General features: G+C 43.8%; 1 protein-coding gene across 1 annotated transcript in view; it reads left to right on the top strand.

Moving 5' to 3' along the window:
• Window positions 1–21287, top strand: part of LOC134393760 (deubiquitinase DESI2-like) — a 50541-nt gene that overhangs the window by 18305 nt on the left and 10949 nt on the right. Inside the window, exon 2 of the mRNA XM_063118851.1 lies at window positions 17638–17710. Within this exon, the coding sequence (XP_062974921.1) occupies window positions 17638–17710 (73 nt within the window). The remainder of the gene's footprint in view (window positions 1–17637; window positions 17711–21287) is intronic.

Here is a 21287-nt window from a genome sequence, read left to right as displayed (position 1 = left end):
GGAGCCCTGTCCTCCTTTCCATGTGGTCACCCTAGCCAGGCTGTAGATGTAACTCATAAAAGACATTTTTATTCTGTCGCTTGAAAGCAATGTACAGTTTTAAATACTTATTTTTACTGTGGTAAAATGCAGGCATGTATTACGTGTTGGCTTTCACTTTCTGCAGAGTGTTGGGCTTCCTTGAAACCAGGAACAATGAGTCAAAAAGGCCCATTTAGAAAAATGCATTTGAATGCGGTGAACTTAGAGGAGGTGAGAAAGAGAGGAAATAAAAGCTTTCTTTGCAATCAATTTCACTTGTCACCAAGCCAGTGGTTCTGCCCCAGGGAATCTCTCTGCTAATGAAAGAGAAAGATGTTGTGGCTAAATACTTCATGTGCCATATGTGGTCAAGGGGCAGCAGAAACAAAGGCCAAGAACAGGTGCGTGGGCCAGTTCCTAGAAAAACCGGAATAAAAAGGGACCTCTTTCAAAAGAGCTCTAACAAAAGGAAAATTAGCAGAAACACCAGTGGTAAGGAAGAAGGCTCTGCACACTTATGTATAGAAAAAAATGGGTGCAGATGCCTCTTGTCTTCTTGTCTGTTCTCCCCCGGAAGGTGGCTGGAGGGGTTTTGAGTTGATAGCCTCTAATTACCCTGAAGGAGACTCTAAAGGACAAGTCCTTTGTGCATAATATTCAAGGGGGGGGGGGAATCCCAGAGATAGACCCTGAATGAACAGTAAGGTTGAAGAGATTAGTGACAGTGGTGCAAAAGAAGAAGTGTGAAGTAGCTGAAATGAGACCCTCCTAATGGGCCCCTTTATAACAATAAAATGAATTGGAAGTATTTACTTCAACCCAGAGATGTGAATAGACACGGACACACACAATTGCACATGTTCACGATCTCTTCATAAGTGCCTTTTACCACACTGGGATAGCAGGAAACAGTATTTATTTAATGTATTTATTTTATTACGCAGTTGTTTTTATACCACTTTCCAGTGAACTTTCAAACCATTAACATCATAATAATATAACCGTACAAAATATTATAATGAAGTACAATAAAATAATAACAAGTCAAGAATAAAACTATAACCATAGTGGCTGTATGTGGGCTCACCCCTCAGGGAAAGCCCACATAAAGAGGTGGGTGTTCAGCTGATGTCTGGCGTCGTTGCCACTCCTTGATAACATGTCACCTCCACACTTGTGAATCGAGATAGGATTATGGAGGTATCCAGCAGCAATATTAGTTGTCTGCATTGTAGATCATGTCATTCTCCCCATTGTAAGTCAGATCAACTTTATTGGTGATATACATCTCTTCTGCGCAATCCAATAATATCACACACTCTTAAATCCGCCTGTAAAATGGGACTGCGAGCTAGCTTTCTTTGACTTCACTTTTGTAAACTCTCTTCATGAAGGAATACTTTGCTATAACCACAGAGGTTCACTGTAAATGTTGTTAGCTGGTGGTAACGTGGTAAGTGGGCAATAAAGGTGAAGATGTGGAGCTAAACTTGTATGATAACAGTGCTATACATCTGGTGAGGGTGGGTGGGGAGGGAGAGAGAGACAGAATAATAGGTACTATTAGACTTTGCCTGATTTTTCTATTAATAATAGTAATGATGATAATAATAAATTTATTTCTTACCCGGCTCTCCACTCTGATCGAGGCAGGGAACAACAATAAACGATAAAATACATAAAACTGAATTAACCATAATGTACATTGTTAAAAACATCCTAAAAACATTCTAAAAACATCTTAAAATTCCACTGGATAGGCCTGCGGGAAGAGATCAGTCTTGATAGCTTTCTTGAATGCTAGTAGACTGTTAAGTTGACTGTCTCCTCTGGCAGGCCATTCCACAGTCTGGGTGCCGCAGAAGAGAAGGTCCTCTGGGTAACAGTTTTAATCCAGTTTTTGCTAGCTGAAGTAGATTTTTCCCAGAAGACCTGAGTGTCTGGGGCGGATTGTACACTTTTTCTTTTGGTCAAGCGATGTGGTTTATCAGGTTATTTTCACTTATGTAAAAACAAGCATCATGGAGGAAGCCGTCTACAAAGTACACAGTTACAGAAAACAAGAGAACACAGTGTCCCTCTCTATTATTCATTACAATATAACCTTCAGTCTGCATGTGTGTATGATTTTCGTCTGCTGATATGCACAATTTTAATAAGTAAAACTTTTTTATTACTACACTACACACTTTATACTATAAGGCTTATAGCTTAATGGACATGTTTAGTTATGTTTTTAATTAGCTGTTTCTAAATAGGATCTTGCCAGTATTTCTAACAATGTTTCAAAAGATCACAAAAGGCAAAAATTACCAAAATAGTTTTGTGATATTTTTAAGGACTAACAAATTATGGCATCAACATATTGTACTCACTAATGCCTGTATCATTGGATGTGTGAAGTGGAGCCTAATTAATCTTCTAGGCATCTTTGTGCATTTGCTGAAAAAGTTTGTAGCCTACAAAAAAAGTTCACACCACTATCACTTTAAGTGTTAAGGTGCCATTGGACTCCACGAATTATTAAGCAACGGACCAAAATGGCTATTTTCTCAAAGCAAGTGGTCCTTGTCTCATGGTGAAGGTCAAGATATGGGTGGAGTGAAGGTGAGCTCACATATGCATGTATTTCATTTGATCTCATCACTTGGTTACGAATTACTGATGCCTCACAGATGGCTATCTGAAATGACTCCATTAAAAAGCATTGTGTCTGAGATGAAGTATTATGAAACCTTTCTCATGTTTGGTTTCTGATTGCTTATTTGCACATGATAGTTTTATTCACACAAGCTTCATTTGATGTGGCATTCATCAAGTGATGAGCAAGCATATGTGAACTGGGCTTATGTTTCATGAGGGACATACATAGGTCACCAACATAGGGCCATAATACTTAAAAACCATGTAAGGTGTTTTCTAAATACTTCCATAGACATATGAGTTAATTCCTATTGGAAGTGCCGATTGATTAGGCTCACAGTCCACATGAGCTGGGGTGGGGAGGTGTCTATAAGCCACCATGCTGGAAGTTGATTAGCTCAAAAGCCTGCTGCAGCACTGCTGCAAGGCAAAATCATGAAAGCTAGACAGGGCAGGAGGGGGCGTGGGCTATCTCGCCAGGAGAAACTGCAGTGCCATCAGCCATTCCCTTCGTGAAGTCCACCCCCTGCCCTGCGTTCCCACGCTTACACCCGCTGGATAACCCAAACCAAAGGGGGGGGTTGTCTATACGCTCTGAAACAACATGGTGACCTTGGCACAAAGGTAAAACTTGCAGTAAATTGGCACTTTGAAAACATGTAGTTTCGGGGAGAAGCGTCTGATGTGGCTATGAGTTGGCAGATGCATCCTATAAACAGCGCAGCACCACTGCACAGACACTACGGGGTTAGTAGAGTGTATAGACACCCCCCACCCCACCCCCCCCACCCCACCCCCACCCCCACCCCACCCCACCAGATGAAGAGAACTCCCTTGAGTTTTAAACTGTGGCATTGGCACAGAGCAGAAACCATCCTGGACTTTAATTTCCATTTCAATGAGACAGGTCTGAGGCCTCAAAAGGAATAATGGAGACAGCTAGAATCCCTCTGTGAAAGGGATGGAGAGAGGGGGGAACTGTCAAACGGTATTCAATTGGTCATTACTTTTGCTTTTTAAATTTCCATACACATTTTTCCTGGCGTGTTAATGGCTTTAAAGACTCTGAAACTGTATACTTAAGCTGTAAGTGTTGAAGCATCTGCTGCAAAGCAATGGCATGTCACAGGAGGAGACCTTCTAGAGGTTTATTTCTATACTGCACAAGTGTAGAGCGAGGAGCGGTGGGGGAGAATATGATTTATGTAATTTTCTCCTGCCTTTTATTCAATTACATCCCACTCCCAAAGAACATGGAGAGCAAAGAGAAGGATCTTCCCCCCCTTTTTTTTTAACACACCCATTCCCACACCCACAAACTGCCCCTCTTACCCGTCTGGTCCAACGAAGGAGTCCTGTGCATAGCAGCCTCTTTCCTCAGGCATATTATTCACTGGTGAGAATGGCGGCTGCTCTCTACCCTCACTGCATTGCTATCCGAGGCTCGTACAACTTGGATGCAAACTGAGGATCACAATGCGCCCATCAGCCCCCTGTGGCTATACGTCAAGAGACTGTTCGGGCATCTCCAGTGTCAAGTTTAATTTGTCTCTTTGCCTCTGCACAAACAAGGGCAGAGGGAAGCTTCTCCCATTGCAGGCAGGCAGAACCTCTGGCCTGGAAGGGGATCGATCCTTCTTGGGGTCCCCATCTGGTCCTGCAAGAGTCCCCAGATGGCCACACACTCCTTCCCCAGGTCCCATCCCTCATTCCTGACCAGTGACCATTTGGGGGCTTCTATCTTTTGTGTGATCCCCCCCCATTCTAAAAGGTTGCAATGCCTCTCCTAAAGCTGAGGCCTTAGCTAGACCTAAGGTTTATCCCGGGATCGTCCCAGGGTCATCATGTAAATGATACACAGGGGATCCTGGGAGCAGGCAGGGACGACCCCGGGATAAACCTTAGGTCTAGCTAAGGCCTGAGTTACTGTCAGGACGGGCTTTCAGCTACAGCATGCTGACATTTTGGGGGTTGCCCCTTTTGCCTTCGGTCTGCTCACCACTAGCCCTGAAAGCTTCTCTGAAATGGAGTTTGGTCCTTGGGCTGAAAGGTTGTGCTCTGGCCAATTGGATTCTGACATGTATTTGTTTTCCAACGGAGTTTCCATATTCATTGTGCTGCTGCTATATACATGATACTTGGCTCAGCAATACTACAAATGAGAAGGATCTTGGAATTGTTGTAGATCGCAAGCTGAATATGAGCCAACAGTGCGATATGGCTGCAAGAAAGGCAAATGCTATTTTGGGCTGCATTAATAGAAGTATAGCTTCCAAATCACGTGAGGTACTGGTTTCTCTCTATTCGGCCCTGGTTAGGCCTCATCTAGAGTATTGCGTCCAGTTCTGGGCTCCACAATTCAAGAAGGACGCAGACAAGCTGGAGCGTGTTCAGAGGAGGGCAACCAGGATGATCAGGGGTCTGGAAACAAAGCCCTATGAAGAGAGACTGAAAGAACTGGGCATGTTTAGCCTGGAGAAGAGAAGATTGAGGGGAGACATGATAGCACTCTTCAAATACTTGAAAGGTTGTCACACAGAGGAGGGCCAGGATCTCTTCTCAATCCTCCCAGAGTGCAGGACACGGAATAATGGACTCAAGTTAAAGGAAGCCAGATTCCAGCTGGACTGTTAGAGCAGTGCGACAATGGAATCAGTTACCTAGGAAGGTTGTGGGCTCTCCCACACTAGAGGCCTTCAAGAGGCAGCTGGACAAGCATCTGTCAGGGATGCTTTAGGGTGGATTCCTGCATTGAGCAGGGGGTTGGACTCGATGGCCTTGTAGGCCCCTTCCAACTCTGCTATTCTATGATTCTATGATTCCAGAAGAGTGTCCAGATCAAAAAAAAACCCAAAAAGTCCACCCACCTCTCATATTCCAAAGCTCACCTGGAAGCTGGTAGTCTTAACTGTTCTGAGTCTTGACCTATTAAATAGGAGCAACTGTATTTGAGGGTAGACAGAAGAAATTATGGCCTTAGCTAGACCAGGCTCTATCCTGGGGTGAAACCCGGTATCGTCCCTGTGCATCCACCTGATGCACAGGGGATCCCGGGATCATCCCTCCCTTTGGCCCCGCTTTTTCTGCGGTCTCGGGCTGAGCCCAAGTCCGCGGAGCATGTGGCCCATTCCGCAGGTTTACCCAGCTTCGCCCATCGGAGTAGGGTGGGTGGAGTGGGGGAAATTATTATTATTTTTTTAAAAAAACCTCACTGTGAGTCGCTCAAGTGCTGCTGTCTCTTTAAAAATTAAAAAAAATGGTGGGTGCAACACCTCTCTTCCTGAGGTTGTTGCGCCTTATGAGTAAACGGGGGCGAGATCTTGCGTTATTCACAATCCAAGGTCTCCCCTCCTCTCCCCCGGACTTTCAGGTAGGTCTAACTAAGGCCTATGTTCTTTATTATTAATTATTATTACTGTTGTCATTATTGTTATGACTTATATATGTTACCTTACAAAGTACAAGAGGAGAGGTCTCTGCCTCAAGGAGCTTACAATTGAATATTCAACACAGGGGAAAGAACAGAGCAAGGGGAGGCATATGGTGAACTTGGCAAAGGCAAAGAAGGAGAAACTGGGCTTTGAAACTGTCTTCCCTGAATGCCATTGAGATGCTCAGGTGGAATTTGAGTTTCATTGGCCCAACGGACAGAAAGGTTTACAGAAATAATTTTTAAAGAACTTTAGGGAGGGGGGAAAGTTAAAGGGGAGACAGGGGTGGAAATCTCAAAACCACCCAATGAGGACTGAGCGTGCTCGGTAGCAACAAAATGCTGCGTTTCTGTGGAGGGGATGGAAGGGAATGGAGTATCCTAGAAGAAGGCATGGAACTCAGAACAGGAGCAGTTCACAATGTAGACCATACAAAACAGGAGATATCTACCAATGCTTAGACAAATAGTAACAAAACAACAGGGTTGGACTTACTGGTGATAATATACAATTGTTCTAATTATATTTATTACCACCATTTAGCCCAACCCTGTTGTTTTGTTGCTAGCACTCCACAGTGCAATATTTTATTGCTAGCATTCCGCACTGCAACTTCTTGCTGCAGACCCCACCTTTTTATAATAATCCTTATCTAGTCTCTGGAAGCCCGGAGGATCAAGTATATTATCAGGTTGGTGGGTTTTCCTCTCCTTACTTCTTTGGAGCTCCAAGGAAGAATTAGAGGGAGTGTGTGTCTTTTATTTTCTTCTTCTTCCTGTTTTCTTTCTTTTAAAAACAACATTAGAAAAATACACTTTTTCAGAAATTGTGGTTCTTCTTTCCTCCTCCATAATCTCATTTTTCACAGGCGGATCAATACAGCCCCAAAAGTGAATGGTGAGACTGTACTCCCACCCGCTCCCACTTCCCTGCCCCAAGCTGGCTCCCTGAATCAATATGGCGCTGGCTCTGATAACGATTTTGGCTGCTTTTCAACCTCGATGTCACAAATGTATTTTTCTCTGCCTTGCATGAATTATGTATTGATGAGCTTTTGCTTGTGGCTACATTTGCATTCTTAGACATGTACTCCTGCGTAAGCACTGGGATCCATTTTTTATGACGGGTGGTATGCAAATATTTTAAACAAACAAAACAAAACAAACACTTCCGTTCATAAATACAAGACTGCGTAAAAAAACTAAAAAACGTCCTTTAGTCTCCTTTTCGATGCTGCGCGAGTGGACTTTGCTGTTGGGGAATGAAAAGAATGGACGAGCATTCCATGCAAGCAGCAGATCACAGGGTAAAACTTAAATTTGAATTTATTGTTTTAATTTGTATCCTGCCTTTCTACCATGAAAAATGGCCCTCAAGACAGCTAACAATCATAAATAAAACGTGATTATATTTATTTATTTATTTATTTATTTCATTTTTATACCACCCAATAGCCGAAGCTCCTTATAATAAAACAAATGCATTAAAACAATTTAAAATTCAACAATAAGACAATAAAAACAACATCCAACACAACAGACTCACTTATTCACCATGAGCCTGCTGATTAAAAAGATCATAACCTGCCTGCAGAAGGACAGCAGAGAGGGAGCGAACCTAATCTCCTTTGGCAGGGAGTTCCACAGTCGGGGAGCAGCCACCGAGAAGGCCCTCCTTTGTGTTGCAACCAAACACACCTCCAAACCTTTAAAAGAACTTTCAACCCAAACTTTGAGGCTCGGCTGTAGGAGCAGATTTCCAGAAACTGCCACTCCCCGTCCCCAACTTAGGCTTTTTGGTGCTATCACTTGTTTCAGGGTCCTGGCAGTGATGTTGCTCCCCAAAATTTTCTCCAGCTTGTGTGGCTACCATTTTATTTCCCCCAAGATTCCTTAGAGTAGAGGGAGGGCAGGAAGTGTTGTTGCCAGTCAAACACTCCATGTGAAAAAGTGTGGAGAAATTGGAGAAAGTTTTTCAGTTCAATACTGCCAGACAGCAGGTGGGGAATCACACGGTGGAATTCTCCCTCCTTTCCCTTCTCCCCAAAGAATTATTATTATTTTTTTTTACTCATTTAAAAGTTTTACATTATGTGCTTCATTGGAACTTGCAGGGCAATTTATAAAAACAAAGTAATACATAAATAAAATATAGCACAACATGTTACAAAATAAAAATGCATTAAAATGCATTAATATTTTAATACATATTATATGCATTGTATTTTATTGTTTTAGCTTTATGTAATCCACCCAAAGAACTTTTGTTATAGGGAGGATTTTAAAAATTAATAAATAATTTTAAGGAATAAAAAATGTTTTGGACTGTTGTCAAAATATCTCTAAAGAGGGGATTCCTCAAATGGGGTGCCACCACTGAGAAGGCTCTCTCTCTCTGGTTGCCACCTGTCTTGCTTACACATAGAAAGCTACGTGCTAGGGGAAAGGAGAGTCACCTAGCTTTCTCCACAGTTTCGTTTCATGTATTACATTTCTATGCACTAGTTTGGCTTGTATGTGGAAACATATATCCCTGTCACCTGCAGTCTGAAGCACTACAGTTCACAGACTGTTTTGACCTCCAGAATCTGCTGTATGTGTAGGCCAGGCCAGGTCTCAGAAATATCCTTCACGTGACACAATTCTACAGTTTTATGTGCTTGAAATGACATTCTGGGGCCAGAGTATCACATATCTTTTCCCCCACTTGTCCAGGGGGCAAAGTAGATGTTACTTGCAACAAAATCCTGATGGGTTGTTTTTGTTTCTTGTTTAATTGAAAAACAGACTTGAAACGCTGGAATTTTGAGTGGAGAAATGCAGGGAGGGGATGTGCTTAATTCCACCCCTACTCCCCAGTGGTTTTATGGACTCAAAGTTGCCCCCTCCCATCTGATTTTCTCCTATGGAGCTCCAGGTGCATAAATATACCATTGTAAACCATTCCTTGCCCTCACACACAGCCATGCAGCGTCCCAAGGCTGCTCTTTTTATATATGTGAAAAAAGAGTCAGGGGCAAAAAGTCTCATGGACTGGGCCAACCATGCATCTCTGCCATAAAAAGAGGTGTGTGTGCGTGCACGCACTCACTGCAGAGGCAGCTTGTGCATCCCCCCATGGAGGCACATGAATTCTCCCTTTGTTCGTGACCCCCAGAAGCATGTGTTGCTATGAACATGACTCTAATTATCAGCACAGAGAGTACATCCAGAAGCAGTGTGACTGTTCACAGGATGATTAATTCAGTCCAGTGATGCTTCTTTGGAAGGCAAACTGTGTGCCAGCTGCCAGTAACACTCAACTTAGCCTTGGCTGCTGGCCTGTGAAGCATAATGCAGATGGCAAGTTGTTAAGCAGGCTGGGTCCTTAGCAAAATAATGGAAATCATCCTGGCCCCTGAGCCTTTGCTACTACGTAAGGCAGCCCTACTCAACCCGACCCCCAGACGTTTCAGACGATGACTCCCATAATCCCCAGCCATTGCCCTGTCAGCTGGGGATGATAGGGGTTGTAGTCTGACATGCTTGGAGGGTGCCAGATTGAGGAAGGCTGGCTTACGATTTAATTACAGTGTACTGAATCTAGAGCGCCTGGGGGTATTTGTAAACCGGCTTTAAATCCACATCCTCCTTCTTCAAGTGTTTATTTCATCTGTGTGGGCTGGATCCCAAGCCTGAGGCACCATGTCCCCAAAGCATCTTATTGGGCTTTCGTTCCGCACTCGATCTCAAACATTCCGTGTGGAATACTTCTGTTTTTAAAGATCCGATGGAATGTTTCCCACGTGCTCACAGTTGCTCATTTTTTCAAGCTGTTCAGCATAACTTCATTGCAGCCAGGAGGACTGAGGTTCAAATTACACGTGATGCTCAGCTGTGTGATGCGTCCTCCTCCCTCCACATGTAAGAATGACAGAATGTGTGTGGCGTGGGGGAGGTTTGCTTAATACTTTCTCCTCCGGCCATTTTGCTTCTAAAATCACCCATGCTGGGGATGGAAAAATACTATGTTGCTGGATATTTTTTTGATTTTTTTTTTTTACTTTATTTCATAGAATCATAGAATTTATTTTGCTTTATGTGAGAAAGCACACTCTTGATCAGAATTTCTAGAGCTGATTTCCATTAACAGAAATTAATCCTTCAGGGGAATGAATCACAGACCCGAGCTTATATGTAGTCTGAGCCTGAGTCAAAGTAGGCATAATGCACATTACGTCATTACTGCCCCGTTGACAATGTAAACAGGGTTGGTTTATTATGTTTGTGTGTTTAAAGCATTTTTACCCCACCATTTAGCTCTCAGAGTGGGTTACAAAGCTGTAGCATGACAGTCTCTGCATTCAGGTTTACCATCTAAGAGCTCCACCAGACCTGCACGTTTGCCCTGGTTTACCCTCGAATTATCCGCCCTCATTTCCATAGCGTGTGAAACCCTGATCAACTTACACCTTTGCGCTTTTACATTTCATTCATCTTTACCTCTCCTCTCGTGCGCACCAGCGCATTGCTGTTCTTTCATTGAGATGCACATCCCCCAGATCTCCTTTGTACCTTCTCCTACACTTCATTGGTTAGAGGTCGTTGGACACCGTGCCCTCCCTACCGACGTGGTTATTCCCTGTTGCCTAGGCTACGCCCATTCCCCTCATCCTACCTGGAGGCTTTGGAGCATGAAGATACTAAAATCAGATGCAGGCTTACCTTTGCGTAAACACCATTGGACAGAGAGAGACTTACTTCTGAGTAAACAGAAGTAAGATCTCAGAAGTAAGCATGGGGTTGCAGAGCACTTCTTTCCAGTTTGCTGTTTTAAGACTTAAAAAAGAAAGGTTCTGAGTGACCACACTATTACAAGTCAGTTCTATATGTGTTTACACAGAAGTAAGTCTCTCTCTGTTCAATGGGGTTTACTCAAAGGTAAATATGCATGGGATTTTAGTATGAATAGGATGTAAATGCAGTTGAAATCAATGGGAATTACTTTTGAGTAAGGGAACCAGCAGATCTGTAGTTCATGAACTTGAAGTCTCCCAGCTTCACATAATCAAAGCAATGGAAGATCGATCCTTCACACTTGTGGACTACCAGGAAAAGAGTTTAAGGGGGGGGGATTTTTAAAATCATATTAAATCAAGGGATTACCCAATCTGATTCAAATTTGGCATGCTGAAAGCCCGCCTTAGGAGATATCACTGTGCCAGTTTTGATCTCCTGAAGACTTTTCCTCGTACAGAAACCTTCAGCAGACTTTGCCCAGACTTTCAAATATGTCTCTGAAACTATGAGGGCTAGCCACATGTGACTTTCAGAGCACACAGCAGGAGCCCAGGGTTCCAGGCTTTATTTTTGTGGTTACCTGACTGGACATAGCACTAAGAAAGTTACTTGCCCCAATATAGCACTGAAGGCCCTTAATAAGATGGCCAGATGCAAAAGTGAACTGGGCTCCTGTACTTTTAATAGTTTTGTAGAAGAGCAAGTATAACTTTCATGACTTGTTACACCTGCCTAAATTCTCTCTTCTACAAAACAATTAAATGTTCAGGGGGGGCGTGTATTCTTTGGCATCTGGACACCCTAAAGTGGGGGGGGCAGGAGGAACCTACAACTCTGAGCTGCCCCAGCCAGGATGGCAATTGATCAGACATGATGGGAGTTGTAGTCCAGCAACATCTGGAGGGGCACAGTTACCCCATCCCAGCTCTGAATGCTGACCGTGCTGTCAGGTCTGGAGAAGCAGTGTGCCAGTGGGTTTCAAAAAAACAAATAGTCTCCATGCTTTTCCCAGCTCACCAAGTAACTGTGTCGTAGGAATCATCAGACTCCTTCAGAGATATTCTGAGGATTGTTCCAGAGAGAGCCACGCATTGTTCGCAGAGTTTAGTCATGCACCCTACTGAGCTGCTCATGCAGCTCTCTGGAGATGGGGCGAAAGCGGGCAGGAGAGTGCGGGGTGGGGGTGGGGGGACACAAAGTGGATGCTTGGATTAATTTGCTTTTCAAAATAGATCCCTGCTGATCATCAGTGGGAGTGAATGCCTTGCTTTTGAGGCAGACATGAGCCTCATTCACTGCCCCCACTACTTGCACTGTCTTTCCGTCAACTGTTAACCTGTGACCAGGCTCAGATCCGCTGCTGCTTAGCTCTACTCAGGCGCCTAGTGCAGGTTCCCCCACTTGTCCTTGGTTCGACCTACAACCAGCTCACACGAGGTGCTTTCTCTTGTCTCTTACTAGCCGGAACATCATTTTGCAATTAACCCCGCGTGCCTGTGTAAACTCTGTTGCATTTCATTTGGAGCACTCACTTCCTTTGGCGGAAAGGTAAAATGCACATTAGGGATGAACGAAATAATGAACAAAATAAGCACAGAAGGAAAGCAGCAGGAGTGTGCGTGCTCTGAATAACTGAGGCCACAGGTCTTTGGGGTTGGTCGTTGTCGAATGGATCAATACGGGTTGTTTGGGGCATCAGGATTGGCAATGACACCATAGTCTTTGCCTGGCCCAGGAATCCACCAAGCCTGCTCAGTCTTCACAGGAAGGTTTGGGGGATTACTCTCACTCCTTAGGATTCCCCCCCTTAAGACTTGCTGTACTTATGCAGACCGCAGGATTTCCCTCGCGTCTGAGGATCCTCACCATTTTGGCAACATAAACAAAAGCATAGGCAGCCCAAACATCAGGATCAGAGGGGATGCTGTTCCCTGCAACTAACTCAGATATAGCCTGAATCATTCAAAACCTGCTGTAAACCTTTGTGTGTCCGTGTGTGCAGAGTGTGCATATTTATTTATTATTTAAGTTATGCCCCAGCTTTCTGCCCCAAGTGGTGCTTTATTTGTATTTTTCTGACTCGAATAGATCTTGTATTGGAACAGATACCGTGTGCGAATGCCCCTAAGTAGGAAGAGTGCACAGCACCGCACGTCCTGCTCAGCTCCCCACTTTCATTAATGCAGGACTGTGCAAAGTTCAGCTTGCAAAAGCCGGCCTAATAAGGGGCATACTGGGATTCGTACTACAGAGGTGGAGGTGGCAGATGGGCCTGGGACCACAGAGGCTCAAGTCATATGCCAGCCTTTGCCCTAAAATGGAAGCATTAATTTCCCAGCCAGAGACCAAGGAACATTATGGGGCTTTCTGGCCAGGGAGCAGGCGTGTAAAATGGGGAGGAATTGCTGGCGATGCCCTTTGGAATGAGGGGCTTATGCTATTTGGGTTGAGCCTGCCTCCTTCTCCTCACCTTTGGGATTCCTGTGCTGAATAATAAGGCAACTCTGTTTTTAATATGGAACTGTAGCGTTCATTCAAAATGCATCTCCAGATACTTAGAGAGCTAATAGGGTTGGCAGAATCATCAATAATGCAAGTAAAAAGTGAAAGAAAGTGGATTAAGTATATCCACCAGGAACACACTAGTTGATACTTCTATGTATCAGGGCCACCTAGGAATGGTGGTTAGATACAGTCCAGGTGGCAGAAAAATCCCCACTGAAAACAATGAAGCTGAGGGATTTGTGGAAAGCAACTTAGCTGATTAGCTGAGAGAAGCAAAATATATTTGCTGACCAAGAGCTCCATCAGATGAGCGTTTTGTTGCACGCTCGTTACTGGGCACTCAGAGATTTCCGTGTGTCCCTCTCACAACGTCATCTGCCTCCCATGTGCCTCCCGCCCCTTCTAGCCTTCTTAGCGCAATAAGAAAAGACCCCACTAAGTCCAAAATATTTTTAGAGATGGAACTTGCCGCTATCCCCTGCTGTGTGCAGGAGAAGGAGCATGATCAAAACTGCCCACTGAATGGGCCACGTGCACATTGTTTACTTCCTCTTTTGAAAAAAGAAGTAATGAGAGACAAAAGTACAGGCGGAGAAGCAACAGTAAGGAAACGTGATTTTCCCCGTGTGATGACGCTCCAAGAGCATCATCAGATGAGTGCTCTTTTGCATGCTCATTACTGGTTAGCCACAGTTTTTCGCAGGTCCTGTTCACGATGTTTTTTGCCTCCCGTTCGTCTCCTGCCCCTTCTAGCCTTCCCACAATAATAAAAAAAAGACCCCAGGAAGTCCGAAATATTTTTAGAGATGGAAATTGCTGCTATCTCCTGCTGTGTGCAGGAGAACCCCACGATGAAAATGGCCCACTGAATGGACCATGTGCACATTGTTTACTTCCACTTTAATGAGGGACAAAAGTGTGGGTGGAGAAGCAACGGTAAGGAAACGTGTTTTCCCCTTGTGATGATGCTCCAACTCTTTATCACCAGGGCTGTGTGATTTCTGTTACTGTAGCACACAAATGCAGAAATTAAACTCAATATGCTGAGAATCTTTTTAAAATGCAAGTTTCTAGGTCATATGAAGGTTGCAGGAAACATTTGGTGGTATATCAGAAGCCAGAGGAGGGATTGAACAGGATTTTGAGGGTCTGGGGCTTCAGAGCCTGTCATAGAAGGCCTTAAGGATGCACTAGTCAGAAAGCTAGACAGAACTATTGTCTCAAACCAGAACAGAGCAGGCGCAGAAAACTTCTAACTCCACCCAGATACAACTAAGTCCACTGCCACCTACTGGCTAAACTATATAATGACGCTATCCACATAGTGCCTTTCAAAGCTTCTTGTCATTATTCATGACTAGCAAATATGTACAGAGTATGCAGGTCACAAAATCCAGACTTGATTTTCTTTTTTACCACTATATTTATTCAGTTTTTGGAAATTACAAGTGTATTAAACAAACACAGTTCGCTTGAGAATTATGTCGGGATGCAAACATAAATCAAATAATCAACACATGTTGGCTACCATGGTGCTGAACCTGGATGTTGAGAAGAGCACACGCACAGCCTTGGCTTATTGTGTTATTTGAAAACAAACCAAGAACCGAGAGAATCCTTATGGTCAGCCCAACCAAGTCTTGTGGCAAAGACTGTAGCCAGCAAAAGCAGCGTTTCTAGCTGCACAGGCCAGTGAACAAGCATTACATCACAATCCTATGCATGTTTACTCCATAAGTCCTATAGAATTCACTGGGGCTTGCTCCCAGGGTTACAACCTGACTTAGACTTCCCCTCCCTGGCATCCTTCAGATGTTTTGAACTACAACTCTCAGCATTCCTGACCATTGGTCATGCTGCCTGGGGCTGTTGGGAATTGATGTCCAAAACATCTGGAGGGCACCAGGTTGTGGAAGGCTGGCCTAACTCAACTAGCCTATGTTTCTAGGTCGATAATGGAGGCTGATCTCCAGGTGACTCCAGAGGTGAGGCAGATGTTGACTAGGGAAAGGGCTTTCTCAGTGGTGGCCCCAAACTGCTGGAATGGTCACCCCAGGGTGGCTCACCTGGCACTAACTCTTACGATTTTCTGCCACTGGACAAAGAAGACATTATTTCCCCAGGCCTTTTAACCTTGATTGTGTTTTATGCTACTTCTTACTTTTTAACTCTTTTTATGTTTTTTTGTGCTCTTTGAAATTTGTTTGGATTGTTTGTTAATGAGAATTACATGCTGGCCAAAAACAAAAAGGTTCTCCAGGAAGCTTACAATCAAGGATGAAATAAATAAATTCTTAATTTAATTGCTTTGTTACAATTTTTGCAAGCCCTCCTGGAAGTACATGCTTTGAAGGGTGGGATACAAATATATTAAATAAAAAGATAAATAAAGAATACGTTTTTTTGGAGTCAGCAGTGGTACTTTGGGGCAGAAGCCCAGGGCCCCACTCAACAGAATGAGCACGAGGAACCCCAAACACAACACAACTGTTTTGTATTTTTTGAAGTGATCCCTATCTAAAGGCTCCACCACCTACAATAAGACCACTCAACCAGCATCTAAAATGACCTAAATGCAGCACTGGGAGTCTGACCCACTCTGGTGGCTTGGTGCAAGGAGTCTTCCATAGTCTCTGTGATTGTGGCTTCCCCAAATTTCCCTTCCTTGGCCACAATTGGGTGGTGCTGAACAGGCTGAAGTCACCGCCAAAGTAATTGGCATGATCATGAGACGACAACTGACATTGGGGAGACAGCAGAAATCCTGGCTATCCACACAACTCTCTGGAAAATCTCCTGCCGCTCCACCACTGATCAGTGTCCTGAGTGCAGATCATTGGAGAGCAGAGTTTAATTTGTGGAAAGACCCACACACCCCAAATTTGTTGTCAGGCTGATCCCTGGAATCTGTCCAGTAATAATTAAGAACAGGGCCTTTCCTTCATCACCAAGAAATGTACACACACACACATAAGGATAAGGGGCAGTTGGCATCTTCCCCTGTGGTGTGTGTGTGTGTGTGTGTGAAGGTAATCACTACCTAAATTCAAGCTCTGCCCCAAACTTATCTGGTACCTCTTTGGGACTGATGTGCTCTGAAATGGGTTTTTCTCTACTACTGCTGACTGGAGCTGAGCCAGCAAGTGAAAGGAACTTCAATCCATTTACCATCTTTACCCCACAGTTCAAAGCCCATCTTCACAGACAGCCATGTCCTTTGCCTGCAACTCAGGGCACATCCCCTGCAAAATAAGAAGCAATTGAGATTTCTTTGCTTGGCCTCTCCTTTCACTCAAATCCAGCAATCCCTTCTCCCTTTTCTATCCCGGGGTTCCTAGAGATGCAAGTGAGGAAATTCCTCAGTACGACCACCACCACCACCCCACAATAAAGACTGCAAATTTCTCATCCTCAAAATGCCTGCTGCGCCAAGGCAAGATCTCTGATGGCCTATAAAATGTGGCAGCAGATTGATCAGAAAAGACAAGGCCGGCCAGTAACAATAGCTGGCAGACTGAAAGATTTCAACTTGCCAATGTCAAGGACCTGATAGGAATCAGGGGCCTGACAGGCGTCAGCAGAGGTGTTAAGGAAAGGCAGAAAAGTCTCCCTCCAGAATAGTGAGTTTCAGCTAACTTTACATTTTAATGAAAACTATAGTAGCTAGAGTGATTATTCTTTTTCTGTAACTTTTGACTGAGTAAATGTTGACAACACGCTGAATTCCCATTCCTTGTTGTATCTCATCTCATCAGTTCCAGATCTTCTGGAGACTTGCATCCCGATGCCAACACAATCTCCCTGCAGCCTCCTCACTCCTGCTGAATCTACCAAGTGGGAGATCAGCTTTGTGGTTACTCTGACACACTTCATAACCCCCCATGTTCTGACTCAGTTCTGCAGTTCCTCCGTGGGTTATAGCCATTTGTAATCCCCCAAAAATGTATCTAAGCTTTGGAAAAAAAAATATTAGCAGGGAGCACTTCTTCCAGAGGCATTTGAACATCTTCTTCTAAACACATGGGATTGAGGTTAAGTTATTTTTTATGTGTTTTGAGCCATTTTATTCTCACTGTTTTATCGGATGTATTTTATAAGCTTGCTTCGGTGTTTTAAATGTTTTGCAATTGTAACCCAACCAGAACCTCCAGGATAAGGTGTGATGCAGTAACTACACAGACTGGTACATAAACGCTTGACTATCCAGGCAATGGCTGTTCCATTAATGCTTCCAAATCTGTCTTCCCCCCTTTCTCTAGTATTGGATAAATGAATACACCTCCACGTTGGGCATTGGAGTCTTCCACTCTGGAATTGAGATCTACGGCAGAGGTATGGATCTTTCTGTCAGTTATGCCTGAAAATGGGTGGAATCTTCCATTATGGTCTAAAAGTAAGGGGTGCTGGTGTTTATTATGCATTGCTATTTCTCATGGGCAGGAAGTTTGCCTTTAAAGAGAGCGACGTGTTCACTCCCACAGTTGCTTACATGCCTTTTTTCCTGCAACACAGCTTGCAATTGCCATTTTTTTATTTTTAAGAAACAACAAATAAAAATTCATGGAAGTCAGTGTTGGCTCTGGGATTCTGGGGGCACTTGGGTAAGACATCCGCAGTGACCCCCCCTTCCTCAGTGCATCTGTTTTCGCACTGCTATTTTGACTAGCTGCTGTTGCTCCTCATCTACGTTCTCATCATTGCTGCCACTTGCTTACTTGACAGGCAGAGAGCCAGGGAGCAAGTAGGCCGCGGCATCTCCTGCTCCTCCTTCTCACCATCACCATTGACTGGGCCAGAATGAGGACAATGAACAAACATTTGTTAAAAACCATACAACCTAATCAATTGTCTTTTTAAATATTTCATCATACTCGTCCTGTTTGGAATTTTGTAAAGAACATTTGAACATGTTCAACTGTAAAAAAAAATGTTCAAAGTGATCTGTGCATCAGATCGAGACATATTTAGGGTGGATACTTTTGAAATGAAAGCCCTGTATGATAAACTGTAGAATCATATGACCGTGAGAAAGTGGACGTGTAACGAGATATCACTCATAATTCCCTAAGCGTTGGGGGTAAACCCTGTGTTATTATACATTTTCTTAATCCTCACTAAAAATTGCAACTTTTTTGTTCTTTAGTATTCTTTCGAAAGTTATATCGTTTTTGAGTAAATCATGATTAAATGTCACACATCACCAATGTGAACACTGATTTTATACGTTCAAATGAAATTATCTCAAAAACTAATGAAGTGAACAGAAAATGTGTAATTACGAAAAGTATTTGTCATTAAATTTGAAACATTTCAGAAAAAAATTCATCTCTGTAGCATAAACGGGTGAGAACTTATGCTAACTACATAATAGCGCGGCAGCCCTATGTCATCACACAGCCCCACCACCACCACTGGAATTTTGTAAGACTCACTTTTCTGAGACACTTACGTCATATATACACAAAAAATATTCACTAAGCTTTTTCACTCACTGGGGTAAATAAATCCTGGTCTGGCTCTGGGACTAGAAAGCAGAGAAGCCAGTCTATCGGACTCTTGCCAGTGGGCCCCTGCTGGTGTGGGGGCTTGGGCAGACGCCCAACGATGCCTACCCTTGATGTCAGCCCTGATAGAAGTGCAGAGTTGGATGTAGCCAGATACTCCCAACTCTCTGCATCATGCCAGGACTTTCAATAAGGAAATGTTCGTGGATATAATTGATGTGCATTAAAGTTGTAGCATGATGCTTTATTATCCAAAACAGGAGCTGGATAGGTTACAATTAGAAGAAGAAGCTTTCTAAGCACTGTGAGGGAATGGTAGCATTAAAGATCATTTTCTTTTTCTTTATTGGAATGCATTTCCAGGCTCAGTCATCAAAAGCAATGAGTCTTCTGTGATTGTTCACTAGTGCCAAATTATCTGCAGAAGGCAATTTGAATTGTTGACCCTATGATGACCTCTGCCATTTTGGAACGTCCAGTTTCAAGGACCATCAGAGGAGGATGGTCCAGGAAAATGTGGAAATAGGCAGCTCTCCGAGCTGCATTGAGGACCCAAGGGCACAAAGGGGCAGCTCTGTGGATTGTTAGGTGTTGTGGGAATCCTACACAACCCGAAGGCTTCTTCACAGAGCTATTGATGTAAGGCCTACCTGGCATTCTAATGGCTATATAATCAGTCTGCTTAAGTTTCCAACTTTAAAATAAAATTTAAAGAAGTTATGCCACTGGTACCCAAGTGGTGCAAGGGACTGTGGTCCTTTGTTTCTGAGAAGCAAATCCAGGGAGCAGACATGGACAAAAATGCTTAGTGGTTTCTGGCTGATCCAAGGGTGGAACCGAAGGCAAAAATGTTAGAGAGTGGGAGAGAGTAACTCTTTTCTGGAAGATGAATCTGGCGAGGCAAGGGGTCCCCCCCCCCGCCCGATTATCTGGCAACCATATTCTCTGTGTTGGTTTAGGCCACAACCCAGATCTGAGTGATGCTGTGACTATTCTAAGACAAATCTGGCAGTTCTATCCAGTTTCAGGTCTGATATCTTTCCCTGTGTTTCCAAGTGACACGTTCTGAATGTGATTACTTATGTAGGCAAAACAGAAAAGAGGGAGGTATCAGAAGGATTGGAGAAACCCTTAGGTTTATGGAAAAATGAAAAAATCTCTAGGGGAAACCTCCCTAATTAGGAGGGAAGCCCCCCATGGCCATGGAATGCTTACTGTCTGGAAAATGGGTTGGTGGAGGAGCGGTACAGACTGAGTGGCTTGGGTCCTGAACAGTAGAATTCCCCACTTCAACATTGGGTTGCAAGTCTCATTTGCTGAGCACTACTAGCTATAGTTCCAACACTTCCCATTCTTATTTATCATCATCCATCCTCATCCTCATCCTCATCCTCATCCTCATCCTCATCCTCATCCTCATCATCTGTTTTGAGAGTTGGTCTAGGATGGACTGAGCTGTCAACCTGGAAGTCTATGGTTCAAGTCCTGCCTCTGCCATGAGTTCATTAGCTGGCCTTAGACATGGTGTGGACAGCTCCCCGTATCTCCAGTATTAGGATGATGATAATAATACTGACCAACCTTAGAGGGTTGATGTAAGATATATGCAGCAATTTGAACACTAGATGCTAATATTATTATTCATTACATGAAGATAGTGCAACGTATATCCAGCATTACTGTTTCAAGTGGCTTTTAAATTCCTAGCACTGCCATGAGAAAATCTCATTGGAGATATCTCAAGGCAGTGTCTTGCCAAGAGCAGTCATCGCAGGCATGATAGACCACAAATCTATTTCACTGTTAAGAAATAGCATAGCAAAGATGACCCTTAGCTGATAGTCATTGGTCACATTCTGTGTAAAATATGAAACAGAGATGGGCAGCAAGGGGCCACCAGCTTCCTGTCAACCACTGAGATGCAATCCTAAAATTCTGTTTAGACAGAAATAAGGTCCGCAATTCCCAGCATGGCTGTCTGGGTCATGGTGGGCCTTCAGAAACCTGGAACCAGCACTGCTTTGTTCTGATGCAACTAGGACAAGTCTAACCAACCCTCTATACTGCTGCAATATTGACTCACGTTAATATTAAGCATTCTCGGTCACTCTGGATTGTCCAAGGTTCGGAACTGGCTGGCCCTGCCACACAGCAAGGCAAGGTGATTGGCTTCAGCTGGCATCATGAGTGGGGAAGGGAAGTAATGAAGGCAGGACTGGGTAGCCCAACGTTTCCAGGTGTCTGAATGGTGCTGCAATATGTTAAAAAGTGTTCGTGTTAGCCTGGTAAGGGGTGTGTTTGGGCACCACTTCAGGAAGCAAAATGTCTTGGATCAGCACTACCAAGGCACCCTGAATGTGTCCAGGATTGATCTGCCACCAGAACCAGCAGTAATGACATCTGCT

The sequence above is a fragment of the Elgaria multicarinata genome, chromosome 2 (genome assembly GCF_023053635.1).
Source record: "Elgaria multicarinata webbii isolate HBS135686 ecotype San Diego chromosome 2, rElgMul1.1.pri, whole genome shotgun sequence".
NCBI classification, from domain to species: domain Eukaryota; kingdom Metazoa; phylum Chordata; class Lepidosauria; order Squamata; family Anguidae; genus Elgaria; species Elgaria multicarinata.
This window is presented reverse-complemented; position numbering and strand designations above follow the sequence as displayed.